Genomic DNA, 22,813 nt, shown 5'->3' with positions numbered 1-22,813 from the left:
ACCAGCGAGTAGGAGGTGGTGATGTGGTGACTGGACCAGTGTCCTTCTAACTGATTCTCTCATCTCTAATAGCGGTACATCACACATTGTCACAATGATTAAAGTCATCGGTTAGAACACTATGGCCTAGGTGAGCTGTGATGAATAGTGATCCTTTAAGGGGGTTATCTCCTGATAACTTGTTTTTATCCCCATTGGAAAAGAGTGGCATTCTCTACCAATCCTCCATTAATTCTCTGTAATACCACCAAGCATGGAGTTTGGCTTTTCCAGCAGTCCATAAAGAATGAAAGGAGGGTCAAATGAGTTTCCAACCTTCCATATCATTTTATAATGGGGATATAAAAGTGCCTTCGTCCGGGGTCTAAACTTGTTTTGGAGTCTGGTGTAGGATCTGATTTTTTTAATGGATTTTTGTGTGTGCGTGTGGAGGTCTGGTCTTCGGTCTGAAATTATTTTGGGGCCTGGCCTAGGGATATAATTTAATTTTAGGATCTGGCGTTTCTATTTTTTTTTTAATGCTTAGAATTATTTACTTTTTTGGCATCTGAATTGGATTTTGGTTCTGGCTTGAGGTCTGCATTTATTTCAGGGGAATGTGTTTATTTTGGTGTCTGGTCCTGGGTCCTAATTTATTTTAGGGTTTGGTTTGAAGTATGAATTTATTTTAGTGCTCAGTTAGGGATATGCTTTTATTCTGTGGTTTATATTTCCTTTTAGGTTTGGTCTGAAATTTTTAAGGGGTTTAGTCTGGGGTCTGAATTTATGTTATGAATTTTGGAGGAGTAGTCTGGTCTTGGGTCTGAAATTATTTTTGAGGTCTAGTGTGGGATCTAAACTGATTTTTCAATCTGGGGTCCTAATTAAATTTTGGGTTTGGTCTGAAGTCTGCACTTTGCAGAATGTATTTATTCTGGTCTGGGGTCCTAATTTATTTAGTGTCTGGTCTGAAGTATGACTTTATTTTGGGGTCTTGTTAGGGTTTGAATTTATTCCGGGGTCTGAATTTATTTTAGCTATTGTTCTGGGGTCTGATGCATTACTCGTCCTTCAAAATTTGGGCGTATGTTGTGGTTTATTTAAATAAATACGGTATATATAACAACTCTTGCCATAATCTTGTTGATACTGTTCAGTAATGCCCAAGTTTACACTATGAACAATTATTTTTAAGGCTTAAAAAAGTCATTTAATAACAAATGTGCCTATTTATGGGATATGCAAAACAAGATCTGAATCTCCGCACTATGAGCCAGAGTAAAGACAGCGTCTCCCACCATGGTGGACAATAAAGAGATGCCATGTAATACTATTTTCCAATGCACTCAGTGGGTTTAGAAAATCCAGATTTGGTAAAAAAATGGGGCTGTCCAACTTCTATTTTCCTATCAATCCATTTGCATCTCCATAAGGAGCATCGAGGAGCAAATCCTATAACGTGATCCCACTGACACAATAATTTTCACCTAAATTTCCATTCATCATCCAAATAAGGAAGAAGCACAATTTTCTTTTGTTCTCATGAAATTTAATGGCAAATAAAATAAGTGTTTGCATTATTATGGGGTGGTGTCAGGCGGGTACACATATATTATAAAATTATATAAAATTATAGGGTGAAGACCGGTGTAAACAATTCTAGCGTGTGTGATTGAAAATGTAGCAGGGTATAAAAAGGGACTGGATGCAGACTTTGCACATTTGCACCTTGCAAAGAAAGGTAAGTAGCTGGGATAATGGGGTGATGCCAGGAAAGGAAGAATAGATGGTTCAGTAAAGGGGCAGTCAGTAGATATTAGGGTCCTGTAAAAAGACTCGCACTGCGGTTATAGGGGATGCCAGGTCAAGGCAGAAAATCTAATATCTCCTGTGTGTCCTTTTGATTTGCAGAAAAATGAAGTTTCTTACGCTCCTGGTGTGCAGCCTGCTGGTAACCTCGGCATGTAAGTATCCGTATCGACTACAAACACAACTTACTGGTAGACAATAGACTAAAGATATCGTCTGCACCACCTCAACCAGCTAACCAGATGGTCCTCGGGAACATAGAAGTAGTCGAGAATAGGTAGTAAAAGAAAGGCTGGAATTATAGATGAGCAAATTGACTCTGTGCAAATCTAATTTGTGTAAAAATTTTAGTAATTCGCAGAACTTGACAAACATTTTGACATTCGAATTGTGTAAATCGCTATTGAGCAACTGTTATTCTACACATTATCGAAAATTGTGTCACCAAAAGAAGCCTCACATGACCTCAGTGGCGGCTGGACTTCCACGTAAAGCCTTGCAGCTTTAACATCACATGGTATAGCACAGCCAATTAGGAGGTACTGTCATTGCCTGTATAAAAGCTGAGGCAGGTAATGCAGCAGCCATTTTGTGGTGAATCTTAATAGTGAGAGGACGTCTCAGCTCACAGCTTAGCAATAGAGAGAGAAAAAGCCATAAAACACAGAATAAACTGTACAGATGTGTGACAGCACAGCAGTGAAGAAAGATTACAGTCCGCTAGCCCATATCTATGTATGTTCAGGTCACTTTGTCATTAATAAGGCTTTGTTTGAATTAAATGTGTGTAATACTTCACTTCTACTGTGGCGGTGTTACACTATATATACATTGGCTAATTCTAGTATTAGTCCACTACTAGGATATTTAGGGGTAAAAGTCATTTCCAGGCATTGAGAGATGAGAGACAGCTTGCTCCCTAACTCCCATTTATTTTAAGAGAGAAAGGTAGTTTTCCCATAATCTGTTGAAGGAGAAAATCTTACACGAGTCAACACAAGTTATGGGGACAAACTGTGCAGCATTTGTGGAACTCACCAAATAATCTGTAACTTGTGGATTTGCAGATACACAGCTTTGGTGGCCAATCAGTGGAGGCTATGGTGGTGGAAGCTCTGGAGGAGGCGGAAGTTATGGTGGTGGAAGCTCTGGAGGAAGCGGAGGTTACGGTGGTGGTGGAAGCTCTGGAGGAAGCGGAAGTTACGGTGGTGGAAGCTCTGGAGGAGGTGGAAGCTCTGGAGGAGGCGGAGGTTATGGTGGTGGAAGCTCTGGAGGAAGCTCTGGAGGAAGCGGAGGTTACGGTGGTGGAACCTCTGGAGGAAGTGGAGGTTACGGTGGTGGAAGCTCTGGAGGAGGTGGAAGCTCTGGAGGAGGCGGAGGTTACGGTGGTGGAAGCTCTGTAGGAAGTGGACATTATGGTGGTGGAAGCTCTGGAGGAAGCTCTGGAGGAAGTGGAGGAAGCTCTGGAGGAAGTGGAGGTTACGGTGGTGGAAGCTCTGGAGGAGGCGGAGGTTACAGTGGTGGAAGCTCTGGAGGAAGTGGAGGTTATGGTGGTGGAAGCTCTGGAGGAAGCGGAGGAAGCGGAGGAAGCTCTGGAGGAAGCGGAGGTTACAGTGGTGGAAGCTCTGGAGGAAGTAGAGGTTATGGTGGTGGAAGCTCTGGAGGAGGTGGAAGCTCTGGAGGAGGCAGAGGTTATGGTGGTGGAAGCTCTGGAGGAAGCGGAGGAAGCTCTGGAGGAAGTGGAGGTTACGGTGGTGGAAGCTCTGGAGGAAGTGGAGGTTATGGTGGTGGAAGCTCTGGAGGAAGCGGGGGATATGGCGGAGGAAACTCTGGAGGAAGTGGAGGCAACTCTGGAGGAAGTGGAAGCAACTCAGGAGGAAGCACCAATACTGCAAAATGTGCATGCTCTTTGACTTGCGTAGATGTAAAATCAGACGGAAACACCGCCAAGTGCCAAACTGGTAAGATAACTGTTAACATTGTCTTGTACACATCTTCTAAATGGCTTATCATGTCATTATGTAGCTTGGAGGTAACATTCAATATACAGGGGTGCATATCAGGGGGCTCATATTATCCTGTAACTCCACCAATGCCATTCTATAGAAACCATAGAAAAAAAGGACATAAAATAATAGCGGTAGCTCAATGTATATGGATTTATGGTTATGTAGAAAGATGACCTGTTCACAGTGGGCGCCATTAAGCATGGAGCCCTTCCTTTTATACATTTTGCATTTGTCCCTGGTTTAGTAAATTTATCTGGCTATCTAGTCTTATGTAACAGGTAGTTAGCTATTAGGTTTACCTTTCAATAGGTCTGATATATCAATAGCTTTAAAGGGGTTAGGATTGGTCTTCAATATTGGACCAATGGAGGTCTGCCTATCAGCTGATTGAAGAAAACATGACTCTCCAGCAAGTATGGCGTCCATTAATTATTCACCAGACACAGCACCTTACTTTTGGCTGTGGCTATACCTATTACTGCAGCTCAGTCCCATTCACTTGAATAAGGGGTAAGGCTTCTCCTTATGGAGAGTGACATACCAGCTCTGGCTTGTCAAGGTAAGGAGGCTTATTCGCCTTGCAATGCTCCTCTGGGAAATTTAACATGCAAATTGCCTCTTCAGAGAAAAAGAGGACTTGAACTCTATAGTTCAAGGTGACGCTATAGAGTTGAAGTCCTTTTTTTCTCTGAAGAGTCAATTTACATATTCACTTAAAAAGGAATGCGCCTCAATACTGTGTGTGCGGTGGCCCCTTCCATCAGCCGACCAGTGCGAATGCCAAAAGTCAGACCCCTGAACCGATCCAATAATATATTGCTGGACTAGGATAGACCATCTATTTTGTGTCAGAGATACATTAGGGAGACCATCACCTTTCTTGACCTCCAAATTAGTAAAAATGAGAAGGGGGGTATTACCATCAACACATTCAGAAAACCTACATCCACCAATAGCCTCCTGAGGTGGGATAGTTATCATCCGGGCTCCCTTCGGAGGGAAATACCTAAAGGTCAGTTCCTGTGTATTAAGAGGAACTGCTCCGATAATCAGGACTTTGTCATACAGGCTCATGACCTTAAAAGAAGGTTCCGTCAGAGGGGTTATCCTGGGGATATACTTGATGGAGTATGGAGGCACGTGGCCTCCTGTAATCGCCATGATCTGCTGCATCCATCACCTAGAGATGAAATACCTGATGTTCCCAGAATTATTGGTATGTTTGACAATAAGTCAAATGTTGTACAGAATATTCTCAGAAAACATTGGGGGATACTAAGAGCTGATCCCGAATTAAGAGACTTTATTCCATCAACCTCTAGAATGACCTATAGGAAGGGCAGATCCATTAGAGACCAGCTGGTCCATAGTTTCTATGAGAAACCGAAACCACCAGGTACATGGTTAGATCGAAAACCATGTGGCACATTTAGGTGTGGAGATTGTGTGGGTACTACATCAGGAGAGGATCTATTTTATGAGAGATATGACAGAAGGTGTAGTTTACATGGCCACGTGTTCATGCCCACTTAATTACATCGGGAAAACCAAAAGGGAAATACATAGACGTGTAGGTGAACATCTTGGTGATATTAGACATGAGAGACCACCAGAATAACCCGAAGGTGGTGTCATTTTGTGTCCTTAAGGTAGTCCGACGGAACCCACGTGGTGGGAACCTGAACAAGCTTCTTCTACGAAAAGAATGTCAGTGGATATTTAGACTACGAACTCTTGTGCCAGATGGCTTGAATGAACAGCAAAATTATTGATGTTTTTTTCTGATCTATTGTCCATTATTACTAGCCAGAACCAGAAATGGTACGTTAGGTCCAGTTATTGTATTTTGCATCTGATTTTTGTTACTGTAATCCCCCTGTTTTCTTCTTCTCCCCTCCCACGTACTTTATGCTATTTGGGCACTGCATTATTTTAAATGGTTATGTATTTGCTAGCTGTATATTTATCTTGCGTAATGGTGCAGCTATATGTCAGCATTTATACAGCATTAGGCACAGTTAAACTTGGTCATTATAATGTACTAGATTGTGGCCCGATTCTAACGCATCGGGTATTCTAGAATATGCATGTCCCCGTAGTATATGGACAATGATGATTCCAGAATTCGTGGCAGACTGTGCCCGTCGCTGATTGGTCAAGGCAACCTTTATGACATAATCGTCGCCATGGCAACCATTATGACATCTACAGTACGTCGATACTGTGCCCGTCGCTGATTGGTCGAGGCCTGGCGACCTCGACCAATCAGAGACGCGGGATTTCCATTATGACATCTACGTCGATACTGTGCCGTCGCTGATTGGTCGAGGCCCAGGCGGCCTCGACCAATCGGAGACGCGGGATTTCCAGGACAGACAGAAAAACCCTTAGACAATTATATATATAGATTAATGGCCCTTAATAATACATGTGCATTTACAAATGCTGCACATAGATGGGGGAAGATCTGTGCTGTTACACGCTAATTGTACCTGCGCTGTACCCAGACTACTTGCGCATGTGTAATTCCAATGGTCCGGGGATGATGATATGGTCAAAATTATTATGCTGCTATAGTACCTAGATACCAATAATTTTTGTGACTGCATATCGGTGATATGCATGTGCATTGGTTATGAGTGGCAAAGATTGAGTGTACTGTCCCCCTTTTTTTCCACATTTACATCTTTTCCCTTTACTGGTTATATATATTTAATATCTGTGCACACACTATTTAAGCACGTTATCATATACAGTATATGACTGAAATCTTATAGGGTGTAACTAGGAGATAAGGGACAGCCGTCGTACGAGCGGGGGCGCCATTCCCGGTTTTCTTAGGGTGCCAACCTCCGGATCTAGGTAGGCATCCAGGCAGATTGGTATCTAGGGATAGATCACTCATATCTACACATCTGCTGAGTGAGAGCAGGGCTGCCACTAGAAATTTCGGGGCCTCATACTGGCAAAATTTTCGGGGCCCCCTTGAGACTCCGCCCAGGCTCCACCCCAGCCCCGCCACCACCTTCGAACTGTCCACAGTCCCACCGCTCTCTCTTGGAAAAACTCCACTTCTCACCTATCACACATTAACAGTTCCCATCACCAGATCACACATATAGCCGGTGGCTTTTGTTTTGGCCAAAAGATTTTTTTAAGCCGCCACTGGTAGGGGCCCGGTGAGCAGATGAGACGGGGCCCGATGCGGGCCCCCTCTGTCCACTGGGCCTCATACACCAGTCAGGGCAGTAGTGACCTGATGGCGGCCCTGAGTGAGAGTGTTGCTGTATGTCAGCACAACTATGTCACTTTTTTATTAAGCAACTGATTTTGGGTTTCCTTTACGTGAGGTACTAGAATGATCTTACCTCTGCATCCATTTTTGTACGCAGTGGTGGTTATTAGCTAGATTAACATTAGAATAGCGATACTAAGAGACTTCTTGCGTAACATGTATAGGTGGAGCAATCAGCAATGCTAATTAGCTGATGGTAATTATAAATTCTATATAACGCAATGATTACACAGAAGGCATTCTAGTATGCTGGTTTGTTTCAATGTATCAGTGTGTCGATAGTGTTTCAGCAAATACTCCGAATTGTGCAGATCAGGAGTCGGCAGGACCAGGATTTTATACACTCTGCTATTTATACTATGGTTAAAGGGAAAGTCTGGTCTGGCTAATAAAGTACACCCAGTAATATGGATTATGAAATGAAGTCGTTCAAAACAAACCATCTCTGTAACCTCCTCCTGACGTCTGCAGTCTATATGTGGAGAACAGCAATCCTGGCTGTCTAACCCCTTAGATGCTACGGTCAATAGTGACTTTGACATCTAAGCGGTACGGGAGATGTTTCTTATTGTATTCTCATTGCCCTTCTCTAAATCACCATCTTGGGGTGCTATTGGATATCTTTGACAGCCGTTGACTCAATGATGGCCCCCAGGTCTGCCATTATGTCACATGTATGTATGATGATGATGCAACACCCAATAGTATGACCGTCAGCATTACAATGAAAAATGCAAGAAATAAAGAGGTATTGCAATTTAGTGATGAGTGAATGTGCTCGGATAAGGTGTTATCTGAGCACAGGTTTTAAAAATACAAAAAAGAAAAAGATAAAAAGATTTAAAAAAAAAAGCATAGTCAGTCTTGCCGTTTTTGGAAAACTCCTTATCTACTGTATAAAGTATGAAAGTAATAAAGGGGCTGTCAATTCCTCAGACAACCTCTTCTCAACTAAAAAATTCCCCCATGTAAAATAAAAACAGAATGCACCAGTGCCGGAACTGTTCCTGCAAAGTGAGCGCCGAATCTCTTGGGGCCCCTGTGACATGACGTGCTTGCTGGAGGGGAGTACAGGCATGTTTATTTTATTTTTTTTACGTGGGGCAATATAGTAATTGGGAAAGTGTTGTTTGATTAGTGGACAAGGGCAAAAGAAGAACATAAACACCAGAATTGCTGTTTCTCAGTTGCTGCACCTTCCCCTAAAAGATCCAATTAAAAGTGATCAAACTATCACATATACCCAAATTGCTAGGACAGACGAATAAAAAAAAAATAAAATACGGCTCTTAGAATTAGTGGGGAAGGAATGAAAAAAAAGAAAATCGTTCAGTCATGAAGGGGTTAAAAGGTATTTTTTATACTAGAACGTTATGACATACAGTATACGTAGAATATGTCACAATTGTGATGTGGATCTAGCCTCTAAGACTTATAGGAATCTCAAGACTAGGGCTCCACAACTCAGCGCCATAAATTCAGAGGTGGATGCACCTGCCTGTCCCTCTCCATTAACTTCTATGCGACTTCTGAAAATATCCAAGCAAGTATGGAGGAGCGTGGACCTTGCAGTGTGTTCTGCAGGATGACATTTCCTTTTTTTCACTTTCAGGATATGTTCCCGTCTCTTGTTCCTGTGGAATGGGTTGTGGAACCTACAACTTCAAGGACTCCAACTCATGTGTCTGCCAATGCCTTAACACAGACTGGGCGAGTGCCCGCTGCTGCAAGAACGCCTAGTAACCGGTCATCTGGGTTCATTAACACAAATACTCATTTTTTGTAACAATAAAACACATTTAAAAATAAGTCAGAAGCAGCTTCATTTCTTCATGCAGAGACTGCGGAAAAATGCTCTCATTTGTGCTTTCACTATAGGGAGCTTACAGTTTTATCATAAAGTTTAGACCTGGGCGAAGTGCAGCCCTCATACTGTATACAGGGGGCTATGCGGGGCCTCACACTGCATATAGGAGGTTATGTGGGGGGGACACAGATCGCAAAGAGCCCCTGTGCACCAGGGCACAATATTCAGTAACGCTGAGAATGAAGTTCTCGTCATAGAGAATCCCCATTATGAAGGCATTCAAAATTAAAGATTGTCCCATTGTGACCCATTTTGAAATATGGATACTATTAAAGGGAGTTATCCAGGAGTATATAATTTTTTTTACCAAGTGCCTAAGAAGTAACAGGCAGGTAGTTACTACCTACCTGCCTGTTGTGCCCCGCGCCGATCTCTGTCAGCACAGATTGGTCATTGACCACTCCTGCCGGCGATTCTGTGGCTTCTCCGATGTCATGTTGATAGAGCAGCGGCTTCTCTTCCACCCTGCTCTGTTGATGGGGTGTGATTTCCAGATGTCATGCTGATTGACAGCCGGTTCCCTGCTGCCAAGCTGTCAATCAATCAGCATGACGCCAGCAGTCACGTCCTGTCAACAGAGCAGCCCAGATGAAGAAGAGTTGTTCTGGTAAGGTGGAGCAGCTGAATCGCCTACGGGAGGAGTTGGTGACCACACTGAGCCGGCGCCGGGTACAACAGGCTTCTATTAGAAACTATCTGCGCATTAGTTTTTAGGCTCATAGTAAAAATATAGAGTAATCATGGACAATCCATCTAAAGTTCTTGGCTATTGGTGCTATAGGACATGAATGCTTGATACGTACACGCTTCTTCAGGCAGGCATCTAATAAAGCTAGAAAGCTATATAGGCAATAAAGTAGATAATCTGATAATTGCTGCACCAATATAATTAGCATCCGTGTAACACGACCTTATGTCTGTAATCTCAGTAAATCCCTCATAGTTGCCTGGACTGTATTTTGTGATATCTATTAAATGGATGCTGTGACCAAAATCTACCAGTGGTGTCCATCATCCATAGACCTCAATATTAAGAACATTTATCCGATTTTTACTATATTCTGCATGATGGCCTAATAGCCAGAAAAATATACCAGCTAGATGGAAGCCAAAAGAAGACTTTTGTGTCCTCCGTCTGGCACTGACGCTGTATGGACATAGCTTATTTATATAGCATTTTCTATACCAATGTCCTTAATTATATCAGATGTATAGCGTGAAAGAACCTCAGCCCTAATACTTCTCTCCTACCAAGTGCCATTTATATCACTGTTGGTTTAATGTACCAGGGACCGGGTGTGACTGCTATCCCACACTCCCCGTAGCTACGCTCCTGTCATACAGCTTTTGATTTTGGTGATACAGGAACAGGGGATGTTTGGATGATCAGGAAGGAACAATTGAGACCTGTAATGGCAGCCATATTGATTGTCATTCTTGCCTACTTTTCCAAAAAAAGAGGAGGCAAGTTTTCCAGGTGTCACATTCGGACTGCGTGAGGTGGTACATGGATGAGGAAACATGCAACTGAGGGCACATAGTACACAACTGCAGTGTCTGAAGTAGTGTCTGTATAGTGGCTCCATTATTGGCCCAAAGGGAGGTTTAATCATCCATGGAGTGGGGTCGGTCATGAAGGAATTTGCTGAGATAATTTGTCAGGTCAAATGAACTTTACTTTCGCTGAGGAGGCCCTCAAACATAGACGTTAGATATGAGTGAATGGGTTTGAAGGACCCTGGACCAGTGGCCTTGTCAGTAGTCCGTTGCCATCGGACAGATCCCTTCAAACTGCCTCCTTGCTGCTGGAAAACCCCACACCTTTTCTGATTTGTAGCCTGGTGTGACATCATCGATGTGGCATGACTCAGGCATGATGTCACCTGGGGTCTACTAATCAGAAGAGGCATATGAATAAATTAAATCAGAGCAATATTCAATATATACAATATCTTACCATGTCAGAGAAGATTTTGACAGAAACTCCCATGAACATGAAAAATTAGAACAATTGGAGTCATGAGAACTGTCTTTAAAGGATATCAAAAATACTTTATTTATACGTAGACAGAGTATGAATGGCAATAAAATCACTAAAATATTAAGTAGACAAGTATTATGAAGGTGAAATTACATGTGAAGGACTCAAGGCAAAAAGAGGGGGGTCTGGAGAGCAACACTACCATAGAAGCATATGACCGGTAGGACAAAGTTTTTTAATATAGTAAACCATAAATAACTGTGTGCATGGACTTTTAAGAGGCAAACAGTACAGTGGATAGTTCAAAATTGATCCTTACCCATACCGGTCATAGTGTTGTCACCAGACTGCCAGCCCCTACGCGCGTTTCACGTAGGCTTCTTCGGGGGCATGGCAGATTTGTGTGTCACTAGTAATATATATGCCTAGCACCAGCTGTTTCAAATGCGGGACAGTTAGTATGGAGCATGCGCAAATGACCCTAGCGCCGGAAGTTGCATCACTGCTCGGTATCCCATATGACGCGAGGGGTCAGGGAGTCATTCCCCTAGCAACCGTGACCCACAAGCGTGACACATTAAGGCGCCGGCGGCGATGCTCCGGAATGCACGCGCCACGAGCATGCGCACATGTCCCCTACACAGAAGTCTGAACATGGAGAGAGTAAGTAAAAGAGCACAGTGTCTAATATATTAAATAAGCAGATCCACTGCAATATCCATTGATCAAGAAAGTGCAAAAAGTGTCATCTAAAGTGAATATGTGCCAATAAAAATTATATCTCATTAAGCGAAATATGATCATAATGAAAATATACCATAATATGCAATTTGCATATATGTACAAAAACTGTGTATTTTGATTCAATCATTTAAAGAAAAAATTAATAATAAAATAAAAATAATAATGGTGAAATACTGTGAAACAATAGTAAACAACACCATAATAGAGTGAACAACAGATCCAAAAAATTTTTTTAAATGACACTCTCCACATTCCATAGACAAAAACATCATACATCATAGATATTAATGAATGGTACACACAACCTAACTCATTAATAGCATTATTCACTTAGATACTTGGTTAGTATGATGACATTCACATCACACCACTGGTTGATGATTATTGTATTCATTCAATAGTCCAAAATTTATGAAGGTACTTCATATGATGTACAGATGATGCGGCAGCAATGTAATAAAAGTCACCAAATAATACAACAGCTGTAAAAAATAAAAAAACAACAAACATAAATAAACCATAAAAGTCAGACACACACAACATAAAATAAAACCAATCCAGGGAAATGAACCAAAAAAATGATGTGGGGTCCCCCTATATTTTATAGCCAGAAAGGCTAAGCAGACAGCTGCGGGCTGATATTCATAGCCTAGCCATGGATATTTGACCCCCCCCTGGCTATAAATACCAGTCCACAGCCACCCTAGAAATGGCACATCTGTAACATGCGCTAATTCCGGCACTTAGCCCCTCTCTTCCCACTCCCCTGTAGTGGTGGGATATGGGGTAATAAAGGGTTAATGTCACCTTGCTAATATAAGGTGACATTAAGCCCAGTTAATAATGGAGAAGCGTCAATAAGACGCCTATCCATTACTAATGCTATTGTAGTGAAAGTGTAAAAAAATAAAATAAAGACACAGCCAGAAAAAAGTATTTTATTATTCTTAATTTCACCATACTTACCATATTCGAGCACCTGCAAAAAAAGAAAAAATAATAAACCAACCTTATACTTACTTTCCGCCGTAGTCCAATTAATAACGAATGTCCCACGACGATCTCCCCTATAGAACAGTGACATCAGGTGATGTCACTGCTCTATAGGCCCTCCAGTGACATACTGACAGGAGACAATGGCTCCTGCAGTGTATCACTGAGGTTACCTTAGTTCAGAGTCTCACTTTATGGCAAAGCTGTGTTGGAATTTTCCCACACAGCAGTGCCACAAGTGAGACTAGGGACTATTTTGTCATGGGGCGCAGGAATACATTGTGGGAAATACATTCTGGAGGGATACCTTCCATCATTGTATTCCTGGAGCCTTTGGAGAGCGGTCGCATCAGCTGTTGCTGCTGCTCTCCACGGGAGATCGTCGTGGGACACTCGTTTTACTTGGATATCTGCAGATCAGGGAGTATATTGTTTGTTTATTATTTTATTATTTGTTACAGGTGACAATGGCTTTGGGGATCAAGGTGACAAGTGATGGTGAGTATGTACTCTATATTTAATGTACTGTATGTCTATATGTATGTATTGTATATATTGTATGTATTGTGTGTATGTATGTTATATGTTCTGAATGTATGTACAGTATGTTGCATGTCGCATGTTGTATGTCGCATGTCGAATGTCGCATGTCGAATGTCGAATGTCGAATGTCGCATGTCGAATGTCGCATGTCGCATGTCGCATGTCGAATGTCGAATGTCGCATGTCGAATGTCGCATGTCGAATGTCGCATGTCGCATGTCGCATGTCGCATGTCGCATGTTCTATGTCGCATGTTCTATGTCGCATGTTCTATGTCGCATGTTGCATATTGTATGTTGCATATTGCATGTTGTGTGTCGCATGTCACATATTGCATGTTGTATGTCGCATGGTGTATGTTGTATGTGCACACAGTCTAGACGAGTCCAGCTCTGCTACATCTGAATGCCTGACATCCAGACATAGCAGAGCCTGTAGATGATCGCCGGAGATAACTCTCCAGCGATCACCTACACTGCAGCGTTCTCACAATCTGCTGATCAGCCTTAAAGCTGTTGCTGTGATCTGGGTTAGATTTGGCCCACTGAAGTGCAAACAAACGTATTTGATTTTGTCTCACTCCATAACCGCTTTGGCGATGCTACATGTTTTTGAAGTTCTGGCCAATGTGTGGTGCCTCTTCTTAACGCACACTTACCCCTTGGAATACTCTTTAATGAATACTCTTTAATGCTTTTTAATTTCCTCTCAAGTCCCGGACCATCTTTTCTGTTACTCCATATTGTCTTGCAGCAGCGCAGTTATTATGTTCCGTGGCAAAGTTTACAACTTTAAGTTTGAAACTGGCTTCATATTTCTTTCTTCGTGGTGGAGCCATGATGGGGTTTTGACTGCTGGATATTTGTATACTGTACTGTATGTACTGGTGCTATACTGTATGAACAGGTACTGGTGATGTACTGTATGTGGTATCCAATATACAACAACCAGCCAATGTACCTTACCAGCGATTGGCTGGTTGTTGTATACAAATCCTGCTTGGATTGGTCAGTCCTCCCTGTCTCCAAGAGCGGTAGCGCATCCCTCTGGCCCGCCCTTGTACCTATTACTGGTACCTCCAGAGGGCACGCTGTGCTCAGAAGAACATGCCTCTTTCACCACTCTGGCCCACCCTTGTACCTACTACTGGTACCTCCAGAGAGCGCGCTGTGCCCAGAAGAACATGCCTCTTTCACCCCTCTGGCCCGCCCTTATAGCTATTACTGGTACCTCCAGAGAACGCTCTGTGCCCAGAAGAACATGCCTCTTTCACCCGTCTGGCCCGCCCTTGTACCTATTACTGGTACCTCCAGAGAGTGCACTGTGCCCAGAAGAACATGCCTCCTTCACCCCTCTGGCCTGCCCTTGTACCTATTACTGGTACCTCCAGAGAGCGTGCTGTGCCCAGAAAAACATGCCTCTTTCACCCCTCTGGCCCGCCCTTGTACCTATTACTGGTACCTCCAGAGAGCGTGCTGTGCCCAGAAGAACATGCCTCTTTCACCCGTCAGGCCCGCCCTTGTACCTATTACTGGTACCTCCAGAGAGCACGCTGTGCCCAGAAGAACATGCCTCTTTCACCCGTCAGCCCCGCCCTTGTACCTATTACTGGTACCTCCAGAGAGCACGCTGTGCCCAGAAGAACATGCCTCTTTCACCCGTCAGCCCCGCCCTTGTACCTATTACTGGTACCTCCAGAGAGCGCGCTGTGCCCAGAAGAACATGCCTCTTTCATCCGTCATGCCCGCCCTTGTACCTATTACTGGTACCTCCAGAGAGCGCGCTGTGCCCAGAAGAACATGCCTCTTTCACCCGTCTAGCCCGCCCTTGTACCGATTATTGGTACCTCCAGAGAGCGTGCTGTGCCCAGAAGAACATGCCTCTTTCATCCGTCAGGCCCGCCCTTGTACCTATTACTGGTACCTCCAGAGAGCACGCTGTGCCCAGAAGAACATGCCTCTTCCACCTGTCTGGCCCCCCTTGTATCTCTGCCTCTCAGATCTCGCTCCTGAGGACTGCACAGTGACGAGGTGAGGGAGCGCAGTGAAACTGCGCAGGCACACGTACAAGATCTGAGAGGCAGAGAAAGAGGTAATAAGATACAAGGGCGGGCCAGACGGGTGAAAGAGGCGTGTTTTCTGGGCACAGCGCTGCTCGCTCGCTGTTTTCCATACCCCGTGACACCTGCAGCTTGCTTCACCTTCCCCGGTGAGGGGCCCCCTCACCGCTTCATCGGTTCCACTCCCCCCCCCCCATATGTGCCGACCGCAGGTTGCTCCACACTCACTCTATAAGACGACACCCGGCGTATAAGACAACTCAATGACTTTTGAGAAGATTTTCAGTGGTTAAAAAGTCATCTTGTAACCCCGAAAATACGGTATATATAACAACTCTTGCCATAATCTTGTGGATGCTGTTCACAAATACCCAAGTTTACACTATGAAGAATTATTTTTAAGGCTTAAAAAAGTCATTTTATAACAAAATGTGCCTATTTATGGGATATGGAAAACAAGATCTGAATCTCCGCACTATGAACCAGAGTAAAGACAGCGTCTCCCACCATGGTGGACAATAAAGAGATGGCATGTAATACTATTTTCCAATGCACTCAGTGGGTTTAGAAAACTCAGATTTGGTAAAAATGGGGCTGTCCAACTTCTATTTTCCTATCAATCATTTGCATCTCCATAAGGAGCATCGAGGAGCAAATCCTATAAAGTGATCCCACTGACACAATGATTTTCACCTAAATTTCCAATGAGCTTAATGAATTAATCATCCAAAGGAGGAAGCACAATGTTCTTTTGTTCTCATGAAATTTAATGGCAAGTAAAATAGGTATTTGCATTATCATGGGGTGGTGTCAGGCGGAGCCACACCTATTAAAATTATAGGGCGAAGTCCGCTGTCAAAAATTCTAGCATGTGTGATTGAAAATGTAGCAGGGTATAAAAAGGGACTGGATGCAGACTTTGCACATTTGCACCTTGCAAAGAAAGGTAAGTAGCTGGGATAATGGGGTGATGCCAGGAAAGGAAGAATAGATGTTCAGTAAAGGGGCAGTCAGCAGAAATTAGGGTCCTCTAAGAAGACTGTCACTGCGGTTATAGGGGATGCCATGTAGGCAAAAAAATCTAATATCTCCTGTGTGTCCTTTTGAATTGCAGAAAAATGGCGTTTCTTACGCTCCTGGTGTGTAGCCTGCTGGTAACCTCGGCATGTAAGTATCCGTATCGACTACAAACACAACTTACTGGTAGACAATAGACTAAAGATATCGTCTGCACCACCTCAACCAGCTAACCAGATGGTCCTCGGGAACATAGAAGTAGTCGAGAATAGTAGTACAAGAAAGGCTGGAATTATAGATGAGCAAATTGACTCTCAGTGCAAATCTAATTTGTGCCAAAATTTTAGTAATTCGCGGAACATTTTGAAATTTGAATCATGCAAATCGCTTAACAGAGCAATTGCCATTCTACACATTGCCGAAAATTGTGTCACCAAGAGAAGGCTCACATGACGTTAGCGGCGGCTGGACTTACAGTAAAGCCTTGCAGCTATAACATCACATGGTATAGCACAGCCAATTAGGAGGTACTGTCATTGCCTGTATAAAAGCTGAGGCAGGTAATGCAGCAGCCATTTTGTGGTGAATCTTAATAGTGAGAGGACGTCTCAGCTCACAGCTTAGCAATAGAGAGAGAGAGAAAGAGAGAAAGCCATAAAACACAGAATAAACTGTACAGATGTGTGACAGCACAGCAGTGAAGGAAGATTACCATCCGCTAGCCCATATCTATGTATGTTCAGGTCACTTTGTCATTAATATGGCTGTGTTTGAATTAAATGTGTGTAATGCTTCACTTCCACTGTGGCGGTGTTGCACTACATGAACATTGGCCAATTCTAGTATTAGCCCACCACTAAGAAATTTAGGGTTGAAAGTCATTTCCAGGCATTGAGAGATAAGAGACAGCTTGCTCCCTAACTCCCATTTATTTTAAGAGAGAAGGGTAGTTTTCCTATTATCTGTTGAAGGAGAAAATCTCACACGAGTCAACACCAGTTATGGGGACAAACTGTGCAGCATTTGTGGAACTCACCAAATAATCTGTAACTTGTGGATTTGCAGATACACAGATTTATTGGCCAACTGGCGGAGGTTACGGTGGTGGAAGCTCTGGAGGAGGCGGAGGTTACGGTGGTGGAGGAAACTCAGGTGGAGGTTACGGTGGTGGAAGCTCTGGAGGAAGCTCTGGAGGAAGCGGAGGTTACGGTGGTGGAAGCTCTGGAGGAAGCTCTGGAGGAAGTGGAGGTTACGGTGGTGGAAGCTCTGGAGGAAGCTCTGGAGGAAGCGGAGGCCATAATGGAGGAAACACAGGAGGAGGTGGAGGCTATGGTGGAGGAAACTCAGGAGGAGGTGGAAGCAACTCAGGAGGAGGCACCAATACTGCAAAATGTGCATGCTCTTTGACTTGCGTAGATGTAAGATCAGACGGGAACACCGCCAAGTGCCAATCTGGTAAGATAACTGTTACCATTGTTACACATCTTCTAAATGTCTTATTATGTCATTATGTAGCTTGGACGTAACATTCAATATTTAGGGGCGAATATCAGGGGGCTCGTATTATCCTGTAACTCCACCAATGCCATTCAAGACAAACCAGAGAAAAAAATGACATAAAATAGTAGCGGGAGCTCAATGTATATGGATTTATGGTTATGTAGAAAGAGGACCTGTTCACAGTGGGCGCCATTTAGCATGGAGCCCTTCCTTTTATACATTTTGCGTTTGCCCCGAGTTTAGTAAATTTATCTATCTATCTAGTCTTTTGTAACAGGCAGTCAGTTATTAGGTTTACCTTTCACTAGGTCTGATATATCAATAGCTTTAAAGGGGTTAGGAAAGGCCATCAATATTGGAGTAATGGGGGTCCGCCGATCAGCTGATTGTAGGAACCATGGCACTCCAGCAAGTATGGCGTCCATTAATTATTGACCAGTCACAGCGCCTTTTGGCTGTGGCTATGACTGGTACTGCAGCACAGTCAGATTCACTTTTATAGGAATGAGCTGCAATACTGCGCGCAGTGTGTATGGTGGCCCCTTCCACCAGCCGGCCGGTGCGAGTGCCAAAAGTCAGACCCCTGAACCGATCCAGTAATCTATTGCCGGTCTAGGAAAGCCCAACTATTTTGTCGCCCGTTTAAGCTCAGGAGACACTTTGTATAGTCCTTATTTCTTAGGAGGAGCTGCTATTTGTTCCTTAGAAATAACAAACCAAAAAACGTGTCGTCTTTGTTTTTGGAGGGGGGATTCAGTCTTAATTTAGGATATAAAAATGCACACAAATCTTTACAAGCCATTAATTACTTCTTGTGTAACATGTATAGGTGGAGCAATCAGCAATGCTAATTAGCTGATGGTATTTATAAATTCTATATAACGCAATGATTAAGCAACGAGGCTGGTTTGTACAATGTATCAGTGTGTAGATAGTGTTTCAGCATATTCTCCCAATTGTGCAGATCAGGAGACGTCAGGACCAGGCTTTTATACACTCTGCTATTTATACTATGGTTAAAGAGAAAGTCTGGTCTGGCTAATAAAGTACACCCAGTAATATGGATTAGGAAATGAAGTCGTTCAAAACAAAACATCTCTGTAACCTCGTCCTGACGTCGGCAGTCTATATGTGGAGAACAGCAATCCTGGCTGTCTAACCCCTTAGATGCTACGGTCAATAGTGACCTTGACATCTAAGCGGTACGGGAGATGTTTCCTATTGTATTCTCATTGCCCTTCTCCAATGAACGATCTTGGGGTGCCAGTGGATTGTTATGACAGCCGTGGGCTCAATGATGGCCCCCTGGTCTGCCATTATGTCACATGTATGTATGATGATGACGCAATACCCAATAGTATCACCGTCAGCATTACAGTGAAAAGTGCAAGAAATAAAGAGGTATTGCAATAAGTGATGAACAAACGTACTCGGATAAGGTGTTATCTCAGCATGCTCGTGTCCTTATTGAGTATCTTCGGCGCGCTCAAAAAAATATATTCGAGTTCCCGCAGCTGCATGTCTCGTGGCTATTCGACAGTTGCAACACATGCAGGGATTACCTAACAAACAGACAGTCCCTGTATGTGTTGTGGCTGTCGAACAGTCCCGAGACATGCAGGCGCGGGGACTCTAGCATATTTTTTGAGCACGCCGAAGACACTCATTTAGGACACGAGCTTGCTAAGATAACACCTTATCCAAGCACGTTCGCTCATCACTAATTGCAATGTGTGATATAAGTGATCAATAAATTGCATTGTTATTCCTCCAGTGGGGCTGAAAAAAAATGTACAAAAATCTTTTTTTCCCTTCTTATGCAAAAAAAAAAAAAAAAGATCTAGATGGCACCATAATTAGTAGTATCTCCACATCCGTGAAGACCAGCCATAATTTCCCTTTATATACTATACTATACTACACTATACTGTGCCCTAAAACAGGTCTTAAAAATATAAGAAAAAGTATAAAATTACGATTTCCCCCTTTTCCCAGATAAAAAAAGAAAAATTAAAAAAGCGTAGTCAGTGTTGCCGTGTTTGGAAAACTCCTATCTATAAAGTATAAAAGTAATAAAGGGGCTGTCCATTCCTCAGACAACCTCTTTGCAACCACTATATTCCCCCATGTAAAATAAAAGCCTGCACCAGTGCTGGAACCGTTCCCACAAAGGCAGCGTCGAGTCGCTTGGGGCCTGTGTGACATGACGTGTGATGGGGCTTGCTGTTTTTTTTTTATGTGGGGCAATATACTAATTGTTTCTCAGTTGCTGCACCTTCCCCTAAAAGATCTAATTAAAAGCGATCAAACTATCACATATACCCAAATTGGTACCAATTAAAACATTAGCTCACCACCCAAATAAAATACATAGAATGCCATACCAACCTAGGAATCATGTTGCCTGGTCATTTTTACAGCACAATGAACACCTAAAAAAAATAAAATAAAAATATAAAATACATAAAGTACATTACATGGTAAAATAAATGGATCAAAACTATAACTCGTTCCGCAAAAAAACAAGCCCTCATACGACAATGTCGACAGACGAATAAAAAATGTTACGGCTCTTGGAATTAGGGGGCAAGGAATGAAAAAAAAAAAGAAAATCGCTCAGTCATGAAGGGGTTAAAAGAGGTATTTTTATACTAGAAAGTTACGACATATACATAGAATACATCATAATTGTCTAATAGATGTGGGTCTAACCTCTAAGGTTTATAGGAATCTCAAGAATAGGGCCCCACATCTCAGCGCCACGAATGCAGAGGTGGATGCACCTGCCTGTCCCTCTCCATTAACTTCTATGCGACTTCTAAAAATATTCAAGCAAGTATGGAGGAGCGTGGACCTTGCAGTGTGTTCTGCAGGATGACATTTCCTTTTTTTCACTTTCAGGATATGTTCCCGTCTCCTGTTCCTGTGGAATGGGCTGTGGATCCTACAACTTCAAGGACTCCAACTCATGTGTCTGCCAATGCCTTAACACAGACTGGGCGAGTGCCCGCTGCTGCAAGAACGCCTAGTAACCTGTCATCTGGGTTAATTAACACAAATACTCACTTTTATAACAATAAAACACATTTAAAAATAAGTCAGAATCGGCTTAATTTCCTCATCCAGAGACTGCAGAAAAATGCTCTCATTTGTGCTTTCACATTAGGGAGCTTACAGTTTTATCATACAGTTCAGACCTGGGCGAAGTGCAGCCCTCATACTGTATATAGGGGGCTATGTGGGGGCTCATACAGAGGCTAACTGGGGGCTCATATGTTATATAGGGGGCTATGTAAGGGGTCATACTGGTTATCTTGGGCTGATATTGTATATAGGCGGCTATGTGGGGGTTCATACTGTATATGGGGCTATGTGGGGACTCATGCTATACATGGGTGCTATGTGGCAGCTCATACTATATATAGGGGACTATGTGGGGCTCATACTGCATATAGTAGGCTAAGTGGGTGCTCATAGGGTACATAGAGGTCTATGTGGGGGATCATACAGTATATAGGGGCTATGTGGGGGCTCATACTGTTTAGATTGGGCTCATATTGTATATCAGCGGCTATGTGGAGGCCCATACTGTATATATGGGGCTATGTGGGGCTCATACTGCATATAGGGGGCTATGTGGGGGGCTCATACTGTATATAGGGGGCTATGTGGGGCTCATACTGCATATAGGGGCTATGTGGAGGCTCATACTATATAATGGGTGCTATATAGGGGGCTATGTGGAGGCCCATACTGTATATAGGGGGCTATGTGGGGATGATACTGTATATAGGGGTTATGTGGGGGCTCATACTGTATATAAGGGGCTATGTGGGGGCTCATACTATATAATGGGTGCTATATAGGGGCTATATGGAGGCCCATACTGTATATAGGGGCTATGTGGGGCTCATACTGTATATAGGGGGCTATGTGGGGGGCTCATACTGTATATCGGGGCCTATGTGGTGGCTTATTATATAATGGGTGCTATATAGGGGGCTATGTGGAGGCTCATATTGTATATAGGAAGCTATGTGGGGTTCATACTATATATAAGGGGCTATGTGGGGGCTCATGCTTTATATAAGGGGACTTTGGGGGTGTTTGTACTGTACATAGGTGGCTATGTGAGGGCTCATGCTGTATATAGGGACTATGGGATCCCATACTGTATATAGGAGGCTATGTGGTATCTAATACTGTATATAAGGGCTGTGTAGGTGCTCATACTGTATATAGGGGCCTATGTGGTGACTCACACTATATATAGGGGCCTATGTGGGGGCTCATACTGTATATAGGGGCCTATGTGGGGGCTCATACTATATAATGGGTGCTATATAGGGGGCTATGTGGGGGCTCATACAGTATATAGGGGCCTATGTGGGGGTTCATACTGTATAATGGGTGCTATATAGGGGGCTCATACTGTATATAGGAAACTATGTGGGGGCTCATACTATATATAGGGGGCTATGTGGAGGCTTATACTTTATATAGGGTGACTTTGGGGGTGTTTGTACTGTACATAGGTGGCTATGTGGGGGCTCATGCTGTATATAGGGACTATGGGATCCCAAACTGTATATAGGAGGCTATGTGTTATCTAATACTGTGTGTAGGGGCTCATACTGTATATAGGGAGCTGTGTGGGGGCTCATCCTGTATACAGGGGGACTCTGTGGGATCACGCTGTATATAGGGGAAGTGTCAGCATATTTAATTCTGCTCTATATTGTGTGGTGCAATTAATCATTAATATTTTAATATTAATCAGAATTAATTTCAGCCTATTTGTTGTGCCCTCAACAACAGTCATGGTTTCTCATGTGGTCCTTTGAGAAAATTAATTCCCCACCCCTGATATAGTTCATTGTGCATCCAGTTTGCAGTAAGCCTCTTAGCCTCCTCTATTGGTGGCTGCAGAGGATTTGGAGACCTGTTTCCGAAATATTAACAGGTTTGAAAAAAATTTCTAGGTTTAATGTGACAATGTTCTGAATTTTCACATTGA

General features: G+C 43.2%; 2 protein-coding genes across 2 annotated transcripts; both read left to right on the top strand.

Annotated features, from left to right (window-relative positions):
- The first annotated feature begins 1,703 nt into the window (after positions 1-1,703).
- Positions 1,704-8,873, top strand: LOC143774570 (uncharacterized). The gene is made up of 4 exons (XM_077262294.1): positions 1,704-1,720; positions 1,891-1,943; positions 2,856-3,749; positions 8,705-8,873. The coding sequence occupies exons 2-4, from the start codon at positions 1,895-1,897 to the stop codon at positions 8,830-8,832; spliced, it is 1,071 nt and encodes a 356-aa protein (XP_077118409.1). The 5' UTR covers positions 1,704-1,720; positions 1,891-1,894; the 3' UTR covers positions 8,833-8,873.
- Positions 8,874-16,393: 7,520 nt separating this feature from the next.
- On the top strand, positions 16,394-20,893 carry RETN (resistin). Its single transcript, XM_077262295.1, has 3 exons — positions 16,394-16,446; positions 17,362-17,751; positions 20,698-20,893. The coding sequence occupies exons 1-3, from the start codon at positions 16,398-16,400 to the stop codon at positions 20,823-20,825; spliced, it is 567 nt and encodes a 188-aa protein (XP_077118410.1). The 5' UTR covers positions 16,394-16,397; the 3' UTR covers positions 20,826-20,893.
- Positions 20,894-22,813: the final 1,920 nt, after the last annotated feature.

The sequence above is a fragment of the Ranitomeya variabilis genome, chromosome 5 (assembly GCF_051348905.1).
Source record: "Ranitomeya variabilis isolate aRanVar5 chromosome 5, aRanVar5.hap1, whole genome shotgun sequence".
NCBI lineage: Eukaryota > Metazoa > Chordata > Amphibia > Anura > Dendrobatidae > Ranitomeya > Ranitomeya variabilis.
The sequence above is the reverse complement of the archived record's forward strand: the minus strand, read 5'-3'. Positions and strand labels throughout refer to the sequence as shown.

Coding starts and splice junctions, on each gene's coding strand:
- LOC143774570 (XM_077262294.1), top strand. CDS start 1,895: ATGAAGTTTCTTACGCTCCTGGTGTGCAGCCTGCTGGTAACCTCGGCA. Junction 1,944..2,855: donor CCTGCTGGTAACCTCGGCAT/GTAAGTATCCGT, acceptor GTGGATTTGCAG/ATACACAGCTTTGGTGGCCA. Junction 3,750..8,704: donor CACCGCCAAGTGCCAAACTG/GTAAGATAACTG, acceptor TTTCACTTTCAG/GATATGTTCCCGTCTCTTGT.
- RETN (XM_077262295.1), top strand. CDS start 16,398: ATGGCGTTTCTTACGCTCCTGGTGTGTAGCCTGCTGGTAACCTCGGCA. Junction 16,447..17,361: donor CCTGCTGGTAACCTCGGCAT/GTAAGTATCCGT, acceptor GTGGATTTGCAG/ATACACAGATTTATTGGCCA. Junction 17,752..20,697: donor CACCGCCAAGTGCCAATCTG/GTAAGATAACTG, acceptor TTTCACTTTCAG/GATATGTTCCCGTCTCCTGT.